Here is a 20,453-nt window from a genome sequence, read left to right as displayed (position 1 = left end):
ATGTCCCCTATTGACACCTCCAAATCTGAGGAATAAATACCTTGAAAAAATTTTAAAAAAGTTTCTCTAATCTCTTCAGCATTGGTATTTATATCCCCAAAATTGTTTTTAATAGCTGTTATTCTGTTTACCTCCTGTTGTTTTTTAACTTTCTGCAAAAGCCCCTTTGAAGGTACGCCACTCTCACAGTGTGTCTTCTGATCCAAAAAGAATAGTTTCTGCGTCGCCTTATCTGCCATTAATCTGTTGTATTCCTCCTGTGCCCTATTAAAGCTATCGAGCCGCTCTTTCGAACCACTCTCTAGCAAGGCCCTTTCTTTTTCTTTCACCTCCTTTTTTAATGTCCTCTCCTGTCTGGCCCATTGCTTACGCAAATATATAATTTCTGAATTTAATATCCCTCTAAGAAAGGATTTCAAACTATCCCACATTAGCCCACGGTTGTCCGCTGTTCTATTAGCCGCAATAAATCTACATATCTCTTCCTTAATTTTATCTTCATCCGTCAATAGAACCAACCAATGCGCATTGAGTTTCCAAAACCTAAGTGCCGGTTTCCTAGATCCGGACACCTCAAGGACCAACGGGGAGTGATCAGATATGGAGCGATTATCATACCGAATTTTTCCCACCCAGTCGATTGCAAGGTCATTGGCCAAAGCTAAGTCAATCCGGGAAAAGGTGTGATTATGACATGAAAATATCTGTTGTTCCCCCTTTAAGGATCTCCACACATCTCTCCAACCCACTTCCTGACAAAACCTGGCGAAGGGGGTATCTTCCCTCACCATACATGGCGGGTTTTTTTTCCCTATACGATCCTTCTTGTCCGACATTACAGCATTGAAGTCACCGAGAACCAAAACGGGGCACTCACCCACCTTTTCCAGAAACCGCAGTAAACTTATCAGGACATCATATCTAAAGGGGGGAGGTATATAGACTCCTGCCACAACGCATTTAATACCATCTAGTATACCTAGCAGGAATACGTATCTTCCATTTGGATCACACCTTGCATCCAATACTTGGAAATCGACTGATCTATGAACCAAAATAGAGACACCTCTAGAGAATGATGAAAAAACGGAGTTATACACATGACTGGCCCACCTCCTATCTACTAGAGCCAAAGACTCTTTATCAAGATGTGTCTCCAATAATATAACAATTGCAGGTAGTTGTTTAACAATATAGTCAAAAACAATACAGCGTTTCAAGCGATCTTTCAAACCTCTTATGTTCCACAATATCAGCCTAGTACCCATGTGTTATATCTACAAAGGAGAAGAAAGGGGAAGCATAGCAACGAACAAAAAATAAAAAATAAATCTGCCTTGCGACCAAACAGCATCCCCAGCATCGTTTCATCCCACCCCCCAAAAATCCCTCCACCTGTTCTACCAAAGTACAACTCTTCCTACTTCAGCCACTTTCCCGTCCCCCCTCACCCCCCTCCCCCCAGTTGCTGACCTGTACCACAATATAATGACAACAATATCTGCATTCATAGCCCCTGAAGATCTAACCAATCTGAGGCTTGTTCTGGGGTACTGAAAAACTGGGACTGACCTTGAAAAATAATTTTTAGTTTGGCCGGAAACATTAATGAATAAATAATGCCCTTGTCTCTCAGCCTTTTTTTTACCTCCAGAAAGCTTTTCCTTTTCTGGAGGGTGTCCTTAGAAAAGTCCGGGTATATTGCAACTTTCGCACCTTGAATTGATAGTTCTTTTAAATCACGTGCTCGTCTCAGTATCGTGTCACGATCTCTCGAGAGTAACGTTTTACAGATAAGGGTGCGGGGGGTATTCCCCGGGATATAAGAACCCGACGGGATTCTGTGAGCTCGCTCAATATCAAAATTCGGGGAGAGATACTCCTTCCCTATTTCTTTTAAAAGCCATTCTTTAATGTAACTTACAGGGTTCTCTCCCTCAGCTTTTTCTGGTACTCCTATTAATCTTAGATTAGCTCTTCTTGAGCGATCCTCCATATCCGCAATTTTCCCTTTCAGGGCCTTATTCTCTACCTCTAGCCGAGAGGTGATTTTTTTGAGAGTGCCCACCTCCTTCTCAATATTAGTAATTTTATCCTCTGCCATTTTCTGCTTATCTCTTAACCTATTCAGCTCTTCACTCAAAAGAGAGACATCTCCTCTCAGGGCTCCCACCTGATCTGTAAGTCCCAATATTGCTGAGTTGCATGTTTTTATGGAGTCTAAGATCTCCCTTAGCATAGCGTTTTCTCCCCCAGCATTTGCCTTGTCCCCGTCCTGTTCCTCCCCCTCTAGCATGACGAGTCTCGGGCCTTGTATTTTGTTTTTAGGGTCATCATTTTCAGAGTTTTTCTGCGTAATTAATCCTGTACGTGTTTTAACTGGGGGAGACTTCCATAATTTATCCAATTTTGTGGAGTTATCTCCTTTGGCCCCTCCTTTCTCTTTCTCCTTGGGGGAGGCTGCCCCCGCAGACTTCCTTGAGGTATTTTTAGGAGGCATGCCTAATGTCAAAAAATCTATACCCCTTAAACAGCCGCTACTAAACTCTCGGACATATAACCAAGGACACAGATATATCAACCTGGAAATAAAACAGAAAATACTGCACAATTGACAAAGGACAGGTTAGTTCAGTAAGCAAATGCAAACCGCAGGTAAAAAGCAAACAAATAGCAGACAATTAAGAGGCTGAAAGTAAAACAAGGTTAAATTAATCCAAGTTGATGCCAGTTGGCATCGGCCCCAAATGTTACGGGACTAGTATAGCATAGCATGTGTTGCACAACAAAGGGCCCAAACAGTTCTACATGCCAAGGAAGCAAATGTCAATAGGCGAGAAAATCCAAGATCTAGGGTCGTTCACCCTAACAGAATGTTAATTTGTTAGAGAGGATATATGCAGAGTTAATACAGCTCTGTAGCCGCGTTGTTATTACTATCATATAGACTCAGTTCTTGACAGAAAAAGTATCAGCGTGGCGAGAGCCTGCAGCGGTATAGCTTGCCACCGACGATGTTAATTTGGTTTAGTTAAGAGGCACCGATGGCTAACATATAGCAGACAAATAGCATACAGAGAATAGGCGCATATCCGGCACATGTTAAATTGGTTAAGAAAGAGTCAAACTTCATGCCAGATGCAGTCAGCTTAATACATGGGAGAAGAAAATTATGGCCTGCAGAGATATAGCTTGGCACCAGCGATGTTAAGTTGGTTAAGTTAAAAGGTGCTGATAGCTAACATATAGCGGACAAATAGCAGACAGATAGCAGGCACATATCAGGCGAATGTTAGGTTGGTTAGGAAGGAGTCAGAGTTAGCACCAGGTGCAGATAGCTTAATGTTTGGGCGAGGAAAATTATAGCCAGGTACATCTCACCCATCCACACGAACGACACCAGACCGCAGCCAGACTTGAAAAGCAGGGACCAGACACGGGCAGCTCTTATCACCCCTGCCACCGGTCACGCCGACTCCAAAGGCACAACTCCAGCCACACCGCCTCAGCAGCAACCCTAGGACGCCCTCCTCCGGGTCAACGCGTGTCCAGCACGAGATGTCGTAATAGGCAGATCCCCCTCGTCCTCCAAGCACCTCCGGATTCTCTTGCTCACGGAGCCGAGCGGGCATCAAACATTTTCTGGGCCAAAGAAAAATGGGCTACGAGCCGCCAACCTCCTCCAGCAACAAGCGCCAGGCAGACGGGGACAGCATGCCTCGGGGCGCCGCAACACAGCCGGTGCGCCGGTGCGTCCGGACCCAAATCTTCCCCTCCCGGGCCGGTAGAAGGCCGTCTGCGGGGTTACCAGCCTCCAGTGCCCATGCCGAGTCAGCGTGGAGAGCGGGGAGGAGAGGAGGGCGGATGTGCAGCGTGACGCGCCTACGTCATGCCGTTACGCTCCCCACCTAAATTTCAACTCTATTTTGATTCAATTACTATGAAGATCTTGAGGGATTAACAATCTTCCTAAAAGCTGTTTCTGATAGTTTGAGGGGTGCAGATTTTAAAATGGGTTGATAATATAGGGGGGGTTTTGATGTTAAATATGTATAATTTCATTCAAAACTGTATTTATCCCCAAAATAGTAAATTCTGAAAATCTGTGTGACATCAAAATAAATTATCCAGACATTTCAAAAATTATGAAAATGTAAAGTAGACATATGGGAAATGTTATTCAGCAACTTATTTAGGTGGTAAATCTATCGGCCTGAAAACGCAATGATTTCGAATTTGGAAAATGGCAAATTTTTAAAAAAATTCATAATTTTTTCTTTTTGTTTTGTAAATAAACGCAAAACTTATCAGCCAAAATTTACCACTAAAATGAAGTACCGTATATACGCGAGTATAAGCCGACCCGAGTATAAGCCGAGGCCCCTAATTTTACCACAAAATACTGGGAAAACCTATTGACTCGAGTATAAGCCGAGGGTGGGAAATGCATTGGTCACAGCCTCCCCAGTATATAGCCAGCCAGCCCCTGCCCCAGTGTATATAGCCAGCCAGCCCCTGCCCCAGTGTATATAGCCAGCCAGCCCCTGCCCCAGTGTATATAGCCTGCCAGCCCCTGCCCCAGTGTATATAGCCTGCCAGCCCCTGCCCCAGTGTATATAGCCTGCCAGCCCCTGCCCCAGTGTATATAGCCTGCCAGCCCCTGCCCCAGTGTATATAACCTGCCAGCCCCTGCCCCAGTGTATATAGCCTGCCAGCCCCTGCCCCAGTGTATATAGCCTGCCAGCCCCTGCCCCAGTGTATATAGCCTGCCAGCCCCTGCCCCAGTGTATATAGCCTGCCAGCCCCTGCCCCAGTGTATATAGCCTGCCAGCCCCTGCCCCAGTGTATATAGCCTGCCAGCCCCTGCCCCAGTGTATATAGCCTGCCAGCCCCTGCCCCAGTGTATATAGTCTGTCAGACCCTGCCCCAGTGTATATAGCTTGCCAGCCCCTGCCGGACAGATCGCACAGAAGATATACAGGGGCCGCCGGAAAGGTGAGTTTAGATATATTTATTTTTTTGACTCGAGTATAAGCCGAGTTTGGGTTTTTCAGCACATTTTTTGTGCTGAAAAACTAGGCTTATACTCGAGTATATAAGGTACAACATGTGGGGAAAAAAAAACAATCTCAGAATCGCTTCGATAAGTAACAGTGTTCAAAAGTTATAACTATATAAAGCGACGCAGGTCAGAATATAAAAAATGGGGCTGAGCCTTAAGCTACAAAATGGCTGCGTCCTTAAGGGGTTAAAGTGTAGTTGTCCTTTGAGATCATTTTTATATTGAGTGTGGTGAACATTTTCTAATATACTTCATTAAAAAATTCTGCTTAGTTTGTAAAAAAAAAAAAAATCAAGTAACTCTCTCCATTTGAGATGCGTAGTCCAGCCTGTACATTGTGCAGGCTGCCATAACAACATAAAAGTAACATTGAAACTGAGGTGCAATTTGCATCCCGTTTCTTTACAAAAAAAAAGCAAAATTCTTAATGAACGATATTAGGAAAATGTTCACATCACTTTCCCCACACACAATTTTAAAAAAATCATCTGAAATGATGGTTACTCTTACATTTGGTTAAGGCCTTGAATGAGACATTTAACTAATTCAATAACCTATGGTTTAGCATGGGACCATAATATTTGACAGGCTGCAATACAATCAAACCACCACATGGAAATACATATAGGGCATCGACATTTCATTTAATAGTTTGAAAAACTGTTTATCTGTTGACATATATATGGATCTGGTGGACATCTGAAAGGAAGAGTTAATACACATCGGTAAGAGTTAATAATTTTTGTTAATACTCACTGTGGGATTATCAAAAGATAGACAAGGCCAAATAAGGCAGCTAAAATTAATGACAGAACAACTGCACTGGTAAAATATTCATCGTGAAGCTGGTGATACTGTTTGAAGTAAAAAAAACAGAGTTAAGTTTTAATTGAAATTTAAAATTAGTAAATATTTTAATAGTACATGCATATTACAGTAAGGAAAAACCTAAGACAATGATGGCGAACCTTTTAGAGAATGGGTGCCCAAGTACAAACCAAAACCTAATTATTTACCATCAAGTGCCAATATGACAATTTAAACAGTAAATTATTGCTCCCTGTTATTCCACAACATTTAATTGTATCAACCTCTTGCGTACACCAATAAAGCTGAAAGCAGGAGAGCAAATCCAGAGATGATTTCAGCTTCTTGCCAGAGTCTCTCTGCACAGGAAGAACCATGGAGCCAGCAAGGGGACCACAAAAGATAATCTGTCCCTGTTCACACTTTCTCATTCTTCCTGCAGTTCCAATCAGTCAAGGATGTGTCACCTTAAGAGCATTGAGAGCAGCATCTCAAGTTGTATAGAACTGCAGGAAGATTCAAATCCTGTCTGGTGAACTTTCTGAGTGCCTCCTCTAGCACCCGTGCCATAGGTTCACCATCACTGACCTAAAATATTTATTTTTTGTATTTAAATATTTTTTTAAAAAATAGATAAGTAGGAGGATTATAAATTTATGGGTAAAAAACTTTTTTTAAACCTTTCATGTCTGCATCTTAATTACATATACTCTAAAAAAGTTGTTAGCATCAGAAGATGACAAAACAAAGAAATTCATAAAGGTGGTTTTCATTTTTTAAAAACAAAATCTATTAAAGCATAGAAATCCCCTGTATAAATTTGGTATCCCAGTGATCGTACCGACCTAAGAAATAAATGAGACATGTGATTTGGATCACACAGTGAAAGACGTAAAAACAGAGCCCACAAGAAAATGGCACAAATGCATATTTTCAACAATTTTACAGTATTTAGAAGTTTTTTTCCTGCTTTTCAGTACATGGAATGGAAAAATAAATACTGTAATTACAAAGTACAATTTGTCATGCAGAAAACTCTGCACACAAAAAAAAGTGAGGTGTGAAAAATGATAACACAAAACCAAAAAGGGCCTATTCATTAAAAGGGTATTCCCATCTGAACATACACATTTAATTTAATTCATCAGACAGTAGAAAGTAGGAGAGGAAATTCAGATTATTAATCTGGCTTCTGTCCAGATTTCCTGAAGGGAAAGAATTGCAGGCTCCAGGAACTCCAATGATAGGCAGAAAACAATATGTTACTTTACCCCTTCCTACACCTTGACAAATGTCATAGGTTGCGGGTAGTTCCCTCACTTTAACGGAGCGTTACGTCATGGTGATTGCTCAGGCTCAGAAGCTGAGCCTTTGCGATCACCACAAGATCCTAGCAGTATGCCATAGCCGGGATCCCGCAGTAACAGCCGGGATTGCTACTTTCGCGATTCCGTCTGTCTAACCCTATAGACACCGCGCTCATAGTAATTGCGCCATCTATAGTTCATTGCCGCGACGTTCAGCACCCTCTGTGCGGGAAATGGAGGTGCCGATCTTTGCCATGGCAGCCCTGAGGTCAGATGAAGAACCCCAGGGCTGCCAGCATTAAATGCCTGCTAGATCGTGCATTCTGCAGCTGTCAGCCTATGAAGAATGCATAGGCTGACTATGTAATATTCTGCAATACATTAGTATTGCAGTTTATTACAATGAACAAGTGATCGAACAAGTTTTAAAAATATGAATTAAAAAAAATATATATAAAAGTCCCATCCCATGTAATAATGAAAAAAAACATAAAATAGTAAAAATCAAAAAAAAAAAAAACTCAACATTTTGGGTATCACCACGTCCATAACAACCCATACAATAAAATAAAATTGTCACAGGACCTGTAAATAAAACACAAAAAAAACACAAAAATTATAAACTTTTCACAACTGACCTCATAAAAACAGTATAAAAAGTGGTCAAATAGTAACATTTACCCAGACATGATACCAAGAAAAAGAACAGCTTGACCTGCAAAAAATAAGCTCTAAATCAGCTCTGTAAACAACAAAAATATAAATGTTATGCCCATTAACCCCTTCTCGTTGCAGCCTTTTTTCGTTTTTGCGCTTTCATTTTTCACTACCCTCCTTCAGATATCTATAACTTTTTTATTTTTCCATATACAGACCTGTGTGAGGGCTTGTTTTCTGCGTAACAAATTGCACTTCAAAATTATGGTATTTAATTTTATTTTATTTTCAACAATTTTACAGTATTTAGAAGTTTTTTTCCTGCTTTTCAGTACATGGAATGGAAAAATAAATACTGTAATTACAAAGTACAATTTGTCATGCAGAAAACTCTGCACACACAAAAAAGTGAGGTGTGAAAAATGATAACACAAAACCAAAAAGGGCCTATTCATTAAAAGGGTATTCCCATCTGAACATACACATTTAATTTAATTCATCAGACAGTAGAATTTGCCGTATACCGGGAAGCGAGAAAAAAAAATTCCAAATGCAGTGAAATTGGTGAAAAAACACATTTGCACCTTTCTCTTGTGGACTTGGATTTTACGGTTTTCACTATATTTTCACCAAATGACATGTCTACTTTATTCTCTGGGTCGATACAATTAGGAGATTACCAAATTTGTATAGGTTTTATAATGTTTTCATACATTCACAAAAATTAAAGCCTCCTGTAGAATTTTTTTTTTATTTTGCCATCTTCTTTCATACTTCGGTGTAAGGAGCTGTGGGTGGTGTTATTTTTTGTGACTTCGGATGACGTTTTAAATGCTACCAGTTTTAGGAATGTATGACCTTTTTATCACTTTTTGTTGAATTTTTTATATTTTTCAAAATGGCAAAAAAGTGCCATTTTCGACTTTGGCCGCTTTGATTTTTAGGTTTCTTTATTATAATTTTTTTTTATTTCATTTTTACTATTTTTCAGACCCCCTAGGGTACTTTAACTCTAGGTTGTATGATCGATCCTATCCTATCAGTATATGGGTTTTTTCCTCCTTATTTATTACAATGGGCTAATGGTTTTATTACATCACATGTCGTAAAGGTGTTAATACATGGTGATGCAAAAACAAGCGAACTTCTCACAAAATGAGTTTTACAAGTTAACCATAAAAAAGCTATATGAATGTGGTGTCACCGTAATTTTGATGACCCATAGAATAAAGATAACACATTATTTTATGGTACGTGAAGGTCCGGGACAAAAAAAAATGCTAAAAACCATAAACAAGAATTATTGATTTTTTAAACCAATACCAAGAAAGAGTTAGTAAAATCTTATTATTAGCTATTGAACCCCCTGTAAATCATGTACCTGAAAAGTGGATCTTATCCATAAAGAGAGTAATCCTCTATGTGTCTCAATTACAAAAAATAAAAACATTCTATAGCCTGTAAAATGTGACAGTGCAGATCTGCTCTGAATGGCACCTCTTTCCCTTCTATGCCCAGCCGTGTGCCCATACAGCAGTCACCACCACATATGGGGAATCCTCATACTTGGGAGAAATTGGCCTGGCACAAAGAGAGACCAAGTGGATCTATCTCCTGGATACTTGTCACCCCCATGGTCTAAACGAGAATCTTAGTTTTGCACCATTCTTATAGAATGCATTTCCTTACTTGTACTCTTTATTAGGATCCCTTTTAAGTGTTTGGTTTTATCCTTAATGTATCTCTGTTTTTTTAAGGTCGTGCACTTGATTCTCTTGTCTTTCACAAATTTCTCTTCTCTTTTCATAGGAATCCTTCGGACCATTCTTAATCTCAAGCTTTATTATTATATTGCTGCCCTCTCAGTCCTGGCATATCTTATTGCCCATTTTTTCCAACCACATGCCCCTGACAGTCACATACGGCCTCTTTCTGTTTTTTCATGTGTGTTCACTTTCACTTTTTACTTTACACTTTACTTTGTATTGTATAAACTTGATATTTTGTTCTACCATATATTAAGCATATATTTAGTACAATATACACTCCCATATGTTGTTTATACCATTTCACTTAGTTTTATATTTTTTTGTATGGCTAGCCTCTTCTTTTATGTTGAACACTGGGATTGATTATCTGGGCCTCAGTGCAATATCTTGTACAATATTTATTCTTATACATATTTTCACATCTCACATGCTTTTTAGCTCAATAAGTATCCTTTGATACTACAACACTCTATACACTAGCTAGGTTTACTTGGGTTTTAGTGCAATAGGACAGATGCAATAGACAATATGGCATTTGCCATTGGCACTTTACTATTATTCAACTCGGTCTTACTTCAGCATTTGATTTTGTTTTAGTCGGATTTATGTGATGATTATGTATATTTGTCATTTGGCCACATGCAATATTACATCATTCTTCATCTTTTTATTTGGGGCATTACCTGTAAATATTAGAATTTATATGCAACTGTATGAGATCATATCCTTTTTTATATGTATGTATTCCTACCTGGGCAAATGTGCAATAATATTATTATCCATGCACTTTAGTACTTATTTCCCATTGAATAGCACTTCTCCACTTCTCCCATATCTACATGCGCGTGCACCAAAAGTACAGGTTCATAGTCATTTGTCGCGCGGCCTCACCTCACTTTGTTCCTTTGCGCATTCAGTTCCTGTTATTTTACACTCCCCTTGAAAAATCGCCATAGGGAAACACGTGTCGGGGCATTCTATGTGTGGTCTTCTATTTGGTTTGGTATTATAGCTCACCAATATGCTCTAGTCCTCATTAATGTATTGTTATTTTGTAGTATTTTGTTAAGTCTTTAATTATAATGTACTGACCATTGAATACTTTTTACAAGACTATTCTATCAACTTTTGGCTTGTTTCAGCCGATATTCTTGACACACATAGTTTTAATGCATTGTAATCCGTCCAACTTTGCCTTATTACGTGTATACTTTATTGTAAATTTTTAATAAAGGATTATTCGGCAGAAATTGGGTATCAAACTGTGTGGAATTTTTCGTCATTTAACCCTTTAACGCCAAAGACACTTTTCACCTTCCTGACACGGCCCATTTTTTAAAATCTGACGTGTCTATTTAAGTGGTTATAACTTTGGAACGCTTTAACATATCCAGTTGATTTTGAGACATTGTACTTCATGTTAGTTGAGAAATTTAAGCAATATGTTTAGTATTTATTTATGAAATAAATGGAAATTTGGCGAAAATTTTGAAAAAAACAATGTTTTCCAAATTTTCTACTTTTTGGATAGTTGGTCATATCACTAAAATAACTTGATAACATTTTCCATATATCTGCTTTAACTTGGCATCATTTTTAAAACATCTTTTCCTTCTTCACATGTGTCAGGATGCATTTGGAGAGCCCTAGTGGTACCAAAACAGAGGAAAACCCAAAAAGTGACCCTAATTGTTGAATATACACCTCTTTGGGAATTTAGCGAGGTGTAATATTTGGTGCAGCCTAATACACGTGGTGAAATGAGCATTTTGAACATATAGGTAGTTTCCAAATATGATGTGCAATGGAGTCCAAGATGGAAATTGCAATTATTTCTGGAAAGTGCAGTGCCCGTAATGTGGCGCCCATTATGTGATGCCCACTTTGTGTCACTGTAAAATGTCAGCTCTCTGATTAGGAAGCCATATTTCCTGACGCGAGAAAGACCCAACATGTGATCCTAAATGCTAGCCAGAAAATCCAGCAGGGCTCCGGAATGATAAAGCACTTGGAATATAAATAAATAATAATTAAAAAATAAAGAACTTGGAGAATTATAAAGGATGTGCTAACAAATCCAGAGACTTGGAGGGGAAATAGAAAACCTAAATAAAAAACATAAAACCCACAAGTGACCCAAGTTTGCAAACTACATCCCGCAATGAAATAATGGAGGGCTATAGGGAGCAACGTGACCTAACAGTTGTTACAATTATTCATTTTACCGAAAATAAATTCACAACAGGTTGGGCGTGAATTGTGAATGTGTCGCGTATAAGGAGGTGGAATATACCAGGGGACCAACTAAACTTTTGTCACTCTGGAGTTGTCGCAGGTCTCTTAGTAGTATGTAGTGTCCATCCTAACTCCTCTTTTGGAACAGACTCTTTATTGAGTCCTACCTTTAGAAGCAGCAGAATTCACCGGGAAAATGCTGTCCTGGCAAAACACAGGAACATCTAATACAGATGTACTGGGGCCACGTCCTTCTTGTCCCAATATTAGTTTCCTAATATCTTCCTCTTGAAAATGCAGAAAATACAGCAGGACCTGCACATTGGAAAAGCTCGTAAGAGTTGTACAGCATCATCTGTACAATGTACACGGACAGCGCTTTTGTACCATATCTTTGTTTTCCGTAGGGAAATTATTGTGAAGTGTTGCTCTTATTCACGCTAGCGATGCCCATTGTGGCGAATATTGCTGCTTTTGGCTGGACCAAATCGACCAGCCAATAGTGGCAAACATAGACAGAGGGGGGCAGCAAAACCCCTCTGGACTGCAAGGCAAAATTGGTGGCTGTGAGGAACAGCCGCCACCCTGCCCGATCACCGTGTCTACAGACATGGTATCAGTATTACTGTATTACAGTATTACTGACGTCGTAAGTAAATTCGCTGCTAGTCTAGCTGGTCTTCATTGATGAGCCAATAGCAGCGATCATGAACTGGGGGGGACGTAACCCTTCTGGTCCATGGGGCAGGATGGATGACTGTCGGGAACAGCCGCCATCTGAAACGTGTTGGCAAGTCACTACCCGCTGCACCGTTCTATAACAACGCGCATCGGGAATAGGCTATACAATCTTTATTTTTTTGGCAATTTAAACAAATAAGGGCTTATTTTTTGCGAGACGAGATGTACTGTAAAATCAATTCTTGTTTTGATTTGCAGCATTTCTTTTTTTTTGGGGGGGGGTGGGGTGTTCACTGTAGCATAACAATAATATATTATCTTTATTCTACGGATTACTTTGATACCTCATAGTTTTATTTATATTTGTCCAATTTTATTGAAGGAAAACTAGAATAGAAAAAATTGCATTTGTTTTAGTATTGCCATTTGTACAGCGGCATCGTATTTTTTTGTTGACGGAGCAGTTTGTGAGCTTATTTTTTGCGTGACAAGTTGTTCTTTTCAGTGGTATCTTGGCAAGTTTTTTTTTTTTTTACCACAGTCACTGAGCTGGTCCAATTATGATTATGATTTATTGTACAGATTGTTATGGACGCAGCGATACCAAATAAGCGGTGTTTTGTGATTTAGTGTTTTTTGAACTTTATTACTTTTGTACAGGGAAATGTGGTGTTTGGGGGGATTTTCACTTTCTTTTATTATTTATTTTTATTTAAAAAACCCTTTATTTATTGTTTAAACATTTTTTTTACTTTTACTGACATGTAAGCTTGAACAAGTGATCTATAGTAATATATAGCCGGCGTCAGAATCTTGACGTAAGAGTACTGCAAATTGCGGGAACGCACCTCCCGCGATGCAGTACTATTACGTCAAATGTCGGGAAGGGGTTAATACTTTCTGACGGTTCGTTTGGCCAAAATTAATGCATTATCTAAAAAAAAATTACAGTTGTGAATTACACCTCCATTGTATTTTAACCTGTGAAACAAGGGTTAACACACTCCTTAAAGTTGATTTTTCACACAATGAGGGGTGTAGTTTCTAAAATGGCATAATTTACAGGCTTTTACTGCTATGTAGGCCAATTTTTATAAACATTTGAAGAATTGCACCCAAAATTCTGAACCTCCTAACAACATAGAAAAGAGAGAGAATGCATAAAAACCCATGCCAATATTAAAGGGGTTGTGTCACCATAGCAAATGGCTGTAATTGGGTCCAATGCATTCTGACAAGTACTTTCACCATTTACACTTATTACAAAATATGCAGGCTTATTGAGATAACTCCTTTTGTTCTGGTTGCTGGCGCCCTGAGAAACAGCTGATCTGGCCGAGTCTGCGCACAAGGATTCCCTACACTACAGATCGCTCCAGGGGCTCACAGCTCCTCTCCACACTGAGAGATCAGCTGACACACTGCAACCAATAGGAAGTGACAGAGGAGGAGGGGCAGAGATTGTGCTGTGATGGCCACTGCTTACCAACTTCACAGGAGCCTACAGCAGCAGATACAAGGTAACTGCAGCCAGACATGACTATCTGCTGCTTAGAGGAGTCCTCCCCTAACATGGATCATAGCAATGTAGCAGCCCTCTCCTCCCTCCACCATTAGTCAGGTCACACAGGAGGCTGCAGAGATAACACAAGTAACAGGCTGAGCTCTGATCTCTCCTGATGCAGTCCTCCCCCTGTACTCTCCACCATTCACTGTCCCTCCATGCTACCCTGCTCTGACTAGGAGGGAAGTAGCTAAATATCAGCAACATGTGAGAAGCTGTCACCTATTTATCTATCCAAGTCCTATTATCTATCACCTGTCATCTATCTCATATCTATCTTCTATCTATCCATCACCTGTCATCCATCCATCTATCTATCTATCTCATATCTATCTATCTATCTATCTATCTCATATCTATCTATTATCAATCATCGATCTTAAATCTATCTATTATCTATCATCTATAATATATCTTATATCTATCTATCTCATATCTATCTATCTCATACCTATCCATCTATCCATCTCATATTTATCCATCTATCTATCTCATATCTATCTATCATCTATCTTATATCTATCTATCTATTATCTATCATCTATCTTATATGTATCCTATATCTATCTATCTATCCTTTACCTATCTATCCTATATCTCTATCTATCTATCCCAGTGATGGCTAACCTATGGCACTGGTGCCAGAGGTGGCACTCAGAGCCCTTTCTGTGGGCACCCGGGCCATCACCAGAGATGAGTCCAGGCATCTTCCTGCAGTCCCAGACAGACCAGGACTTGCTGTGCACAGAGCTATTTTAAAGTGACAGCTCTACCTGGGACTATTTTCTGCCTTATTGGTATCCTCAGGGGCTGGTATCAATGAAAACTGTGACAGAGAAGGGAGTATAAATCACAAATTAAATTTCTGTGTTGGCAATTTGCAATAAATAAGCAGGTTTTTGTTGTAGTTTGTGCACTTGGCCTCTAAAAGGTTTGCCATCACTGATCTATCCTATATCTATATCTATCTATCCTATATCTATCTATCTATCTTATATCTATCTATCTTATATATATATATATCTATCCTATATCTCCATCTATCTATCCTATATCTCCATCTATCTATCCTATATCCCTATCTATCTATCCTATATCCCTATCTATCTATCCTATATCCCTATCTATCTATCCTATATCCCTATCTATCTATCCTATATCCCTATCTATCTATCTAGCCTATATCTCTACCTATCCTATATCTATCTATCCTATATCTATCCATTTATCTATCCTATATCTATCTATCCTATATCTATCCATCTATCTATCCTATATCTATCCATCTATCTATCCTATATCTATCCATCTATCTATCATATATCTATCTATCCATCCATGTCTGTCCATCCATCCATCCATCTATCTCTCATGTCTGTCCATCCATCCATCTATCTATCTCTATCTAGTTAATTAGTTGCAATTCCTTACACAATACACAGAAATAGATGCAATTAACGGCCCCAAAGTAACATACACAAATACAAAAGTTTATTAGTAAAAGTCATAAAAACAACTAAAAAGGTCCATGTTCATGCACCTAATTTTGTACAATCAATGCATACAAGTAGAGCAAAACAATGTATTCTCACAGCATCATGGTCGGTCAGGCGGACAGTAAAGTGTAAATATGTCAGAGGTCTAGAAAAACGCAGGGACGGCAAACTCCATGCGTATCCTCACTTCGAAGTCACTTTGGAGTGAAGATACACGTCGGGTTTGCCTCCCTTGCACCAACCTAGACTTCCGCCATGCATGTCAGCCTGACCGACCATGATGCTGTGAGAATACATAGATGCACATTTACTAAAAATAGTTCAGTGTGTACTATATGCAGTGACCTGTGAAGTGTGCAGGGGCCGCCAGATTCAGGATTTTTTGGCGCACATTCTTCATGAATCTGGTGCCCCCCGCACTGCCCCGACAGAGTGCACCAACTTTTTTTGAACTTTTAACATGGGGCGTGTGACACATTTCTATTGGACTTTGCATGTTAAATCTGGGGCACGGTCAGACTGAGCACCGGAATGCCCCCTAATTTGTCATATATTTTCTTATTGACAGTATATATATTGACAATAATTAAAAGGAGAGGAAGCAGTGTGAGAGTGCGGTCACACATTGCGTTTACCGCATGCGTTTAAAAACTCATTGGAATAGCTGAAGAGTGATTTGCCTAATTAAACAGCTGTTAACACGTGTGTTTACAAAGTGCAACCGTTAACGCATGTGTTAACATAGCGGTTAACACATGTGTTTGTTATCACAATGTTAACATATGTGTTAACATTTGCTTTTTGTAAACGCAAGTGTTAACAGCTGTTTAATTAGGCAAATTACTCTTCAGCTATTCCAATGCATTTTTAAACGCATGCGGTAAACGCAACGTGTGACCGCACTCTCAGGGCTTTGGTAGGTGACACACAGCACCAATAGCAGATTCCTGCTGTGCTGGGGATCAGTAAATGTAGGGACTATTTGAGCACAGCAGGTGGAAGGAGACTCTGAAGGCTGAGCGCTCTGTAGCACTGAGTTGTGCAATAACTGCCGCTGTCAGTGCTGTGCATGTGCCTGGCTAGGCCCCTCCCACATCTGCTTCTGTGTGGAGCAGAATAGAGGCTGAACAAGCATCATAATAACAAATAGAAAGGTATTTTTACTTCCAGGTAACATTACAAATAGTTAAAAAAAGATAAAACATTACAAAAGATATCATCAAAAATGTTCTTTAAATTACAATGGGGGTCACTTACTAAGGGCCCGAAACGCGGTTTTCCGACGGGTTATATTTCCCATTTGCGCCGATTTTCCCTGAATTGCCCCGAGATTTTGACGCACGTGATCGGATTGTGGCCCTTCGGCACCGCCATGCATGCGCCAGAAATCGGGGGCGTGGCCGTACGGAAACCCAACGGATTTGGAAAAACCGCTGTATTAAAAAAAAAAAAAAAACTGTCGCTTGACACGCGCTTACCTGCATCCAGGGTAGGACGGTGAACTTCAGCGCACTCCGACGAACTTCAGCACAGCAGCGACACCTAGTGTACATCGGGGGAACTACCTTAGTGAATCTACTACGCAGAGAACGTGCCGCTGGATCGCGAATGGACCGGGTAAGTAAATCTGCCCCAATGTGTGAGAAGAAAACAATCTCACAATACTCTGGTTATGTTAAGGCGTTACAAAGGTCACCTGTCATATATCCACGCAGTGGTTGCTTAGGTATCTACCTACTATTTTAGTCAGCTATCTCGGTATTACATTGGTTGACTGTCTCTCCTTATGAAAAGCCATTGAAATTTTGTATTTTTTTTTATTTATGATATATTAAAGTTTAGATTTTTATGGATTTCTTGTTGTGCTCTCGCCTGCTTTTTGGTAGGTATTTATGGTCCTGTGGCCGAGCGAGTGGGTGCATTTCGCAGGGTACCCTTTTGAGTTTATTTATGGTTGGCACAGTTTCACAAAATGTCATTCTTAAAATCAAAATAAACCTTACTAAAATATTTTGAATCAATTTTAAATCTTGAAAGCATTTGTAATGTACCTTGTAAAAATGTAACCAAATTAGCAAAAGGTACATTTATACAAAAAACTGCTATTAATTAGTAACTAAGGTTAAGCAAACCATTTGCAAACCTATATATCATTTTATGTAATTTAATTTGAAATATTGCAACATATATGCAGGACGTAATGGGCCTGGGTCTTTTTAAGACATTGGGGGTCATTTACTAAGGGGGCCCGATTCGCGGTTTCCCGACGTGTTATCCAAATATTTCCGATTTGCACCGATTTTCCCTGAATTGCCCCAGGATTTTGGCGCATCGGCATGCACACAACGAAAATCGGGGGCGTGGCCGTATAAAACCCCAACGGATTCATAAAAACCGCCGCATTTAAAAAAAAAAGTATCTCTTGACACGCGCTTACCTGCACCCAGCGGAGGACGGTGAAGTTCAGTGCATTCTGATGAACTTCAGTGCAGAAGTGACACCTGGTGGACGTCGGAGGAACTGCCTTAGTGAATACCGTCCGGACCCGAATCCTCCGCAGAGACAGCGCCGCTGGATTGCGAATGGACCGGGTAAGTAAATCTGCCCCAGTATCTACTATGAAACGTATCACTCAAATGCAATATTTTTAAAATAATGTTATGCTGTTCTGAAACAACTAAATAATAGTACTAAATATAGTGTTATAGCAAAATAACTATGACATATAGACAGAGACATAGTAGGCTATGATAACATTAATACATTTTGTTCTTTAAAGGTTTCAGAATGTTATTTGCCAACAATAGCATAGATTCCGGACACTGGCTTAGTTCACTATATAGTTGCTGTTATTACTTACTTTTTGCTCTCGTTCATCTTGCTTATATTTTAAACTTATAAAGTTCAAATCTGACATCTCCGAATCAGTTTGTCGAGCTTCAATCAATCGACTAATATAACGATTCACACGGGTTCCTGGAGTATTATGTATAACATTTGTAGAAAATGAAGAACGGTTCCTGAGTTTTTCGGAGGCTGTTCGTAAAGCTCTCCTCTAATAAAATACATTTTTAATTAGATGAAATAGGCATGGTTAGTAACAATGGTTTTTAATAAAATTAAATTAGTAAATATGGCTGCAACACCTTGATCCTCTAATTCTACAGAATGAAACTTAGATAAATATAGAGCTCTGTAACCATTACAACTGAAGGGTTCGGGCTTTGTAATAATACAAAAACAAAATGTGTGTTACTGCTGTGTTAAACATGCATAAATCTTTGTATGAAGCTGTCATGAACAATTTAAACGATTTCACAAATGTGAAAGACTACATAAATATGCATTAGGTTTTTAACAAAGTAAAATCAAATTAAGCAAGTTAGATAGTTAATATGTAATAAACCCAATAAGAGTGTTGGGTAGGGGATGAAATGCAAGTGTAAACATATTTTTGATGGTATTGATTCGACAGAGAAACTTTATTCACATACAGATGAATCATTGGTTAACATGATTGGCTTAAAGGAGCTGCGTCATTAAAAATATTGGTCTGTTGGACTCCCCACAATCAGCAGACCAAGGGATCGCAAGTTTCCCCTCAGCTGCTCTAGACTTTTTGGTTTTAATGTACTCTGTTAGCCAACAAGCTCTGCCCTGTGCTCCACTGACTCAGCAGGAGTTGCAAATGCTGAATAAGGGTTCTGCTGATTTTGGGTATCCCAAAGAGCTGAGACTGCCCCGTGATAATATTTACCCCTATCCTATGGATGTTAATACAGTAGACAGCCACTCTGTTAGTTAACACAACTTGGGTCATGTAAGCTAGTGCTGGCACTTACAAGCTTAGCAAGTATTTGCCAGAACATTTCTCCCTTAGTTTTGATTGACTTCTTCAGCATTCAGTACTACACCTGATGTAGAGCAGACTGAAAAAGTCAATCAAAATCAAAGGGAAAGGATTCCGTGAGCAAAATATAGCCCAATCACTATATTCACATTATTAAGATTAATTATCCAACAACTACCTTTAAACATACTGTACTCTGTTTCACAGATAAACATTTCTAATATCTATGTATTGCACCTCTAAACCTAACTATTTCTCAGAATAACATTTACCATTTATTGACAGCAGAGTTTTTCATGTTTATTAAGTGACTGGTACTAGTTTTAAATACCTTATCGTCATCCTCGCAAGTCATTACATTGGAAAACGGGATTTCCGCCTTGAACATCTTACGACAATGCATTAGCTGTACTAGAAGATAGCATACCGTCTTGAATTTCATCCTTTTGGCAGGCTTTATGTCAGATAGAATCAACCCAGGAAATATCTAGTAAAACAAAACAAATACATAATACGTTCACAGTTTTGCCTTACTGGATTCACAATGGTATCATAATTGTATTAGAATTGACGGTAAATTGCTAATTGTTTTAGCCATCCCAGAATTAACCATTTTTTTAGATGTTACACAAAGAATGAAACATTTAGCTGTTTAAGCAATTCAAAAATGTACACAAATTATTTTATAGGCTTTTAAGGGTATCCGTGAGAAAAACTGCTGCCACCATTCTATCAGTACTTTGTGTATATTGCGATTATTAAATGGGTTGTCCCGTGAAGAGAAGTTTCTTAAATGTACTCAAGATAACAAAATAACACATTCTCTTATTCAATGCTATTAACAAAAATACAGCATTTCAAAGATATAAGTCCAACCTGTCTCAATCAGTCCTGGTGTACACTATTTCAGTTGCTCCTGGACACGATCCTGGATCTTCTGACTTTAGGGTTGGCTGCCATCTATAGCCTGAGGCTTCGCTGAGCTAGTCTCGCTCTCTCTGCTCCCTGCACTAACCCCGCCACTT

General features: G+C 39.3%; 1 protein-coding gene across 5 annotated transcripts in view; it reads right to left on the bottom strand.

Annotated features, from left to right (window-relative positions):
• The window catches only part of ADCY1 (adenylate cyclase 1), a 326,787-nt gene that overhangs the window by 103,957 nt on the left and 202,377 nt on the right, over positions 1–20,453 (bottom strand). For all 5 annotated transcript variants that reach the window (XM_072153115.1, XM_072153117.1, XM_072153116.1 and 2 more), the window contains 3 exons: positions 19,760–19,915; positions 18,439–18,633; positions 5,819–5,916 (listed from right to left, as the gene is read on the bottom strand). In XM_072153115.1, coding sequence (XP_072009216.1) covers positions 5,819–5,916; positions 18,439–18,633; positions 19,760–19,915 — 449 coding nt within the window. The remainder of the gene's footprint in view (positions 1–5,818; positions 5,917–18,438; positions 18,634–19,759; positions 19,916–20,453) is intronic.

This window comes from Engystomops pustulosus, chromosome 5 (assembly GCF_040894005.1).
Source record: "Engystomops pustulosus chromosome 5, aEngPut4.maternal, whole genome shotgun sequence".
Lineage (NCBI taxonomy): Eukaryota > Metazoa > Chordata > Amphibia > Anura > Leptodactylidae > Engystomops > Engystomops pustulosus.
The sequence above is the reverse complement of the archived record's forward strand: the minus strand, read 5'-3'. Positions and strand labels throughout refer to the sequence as shown.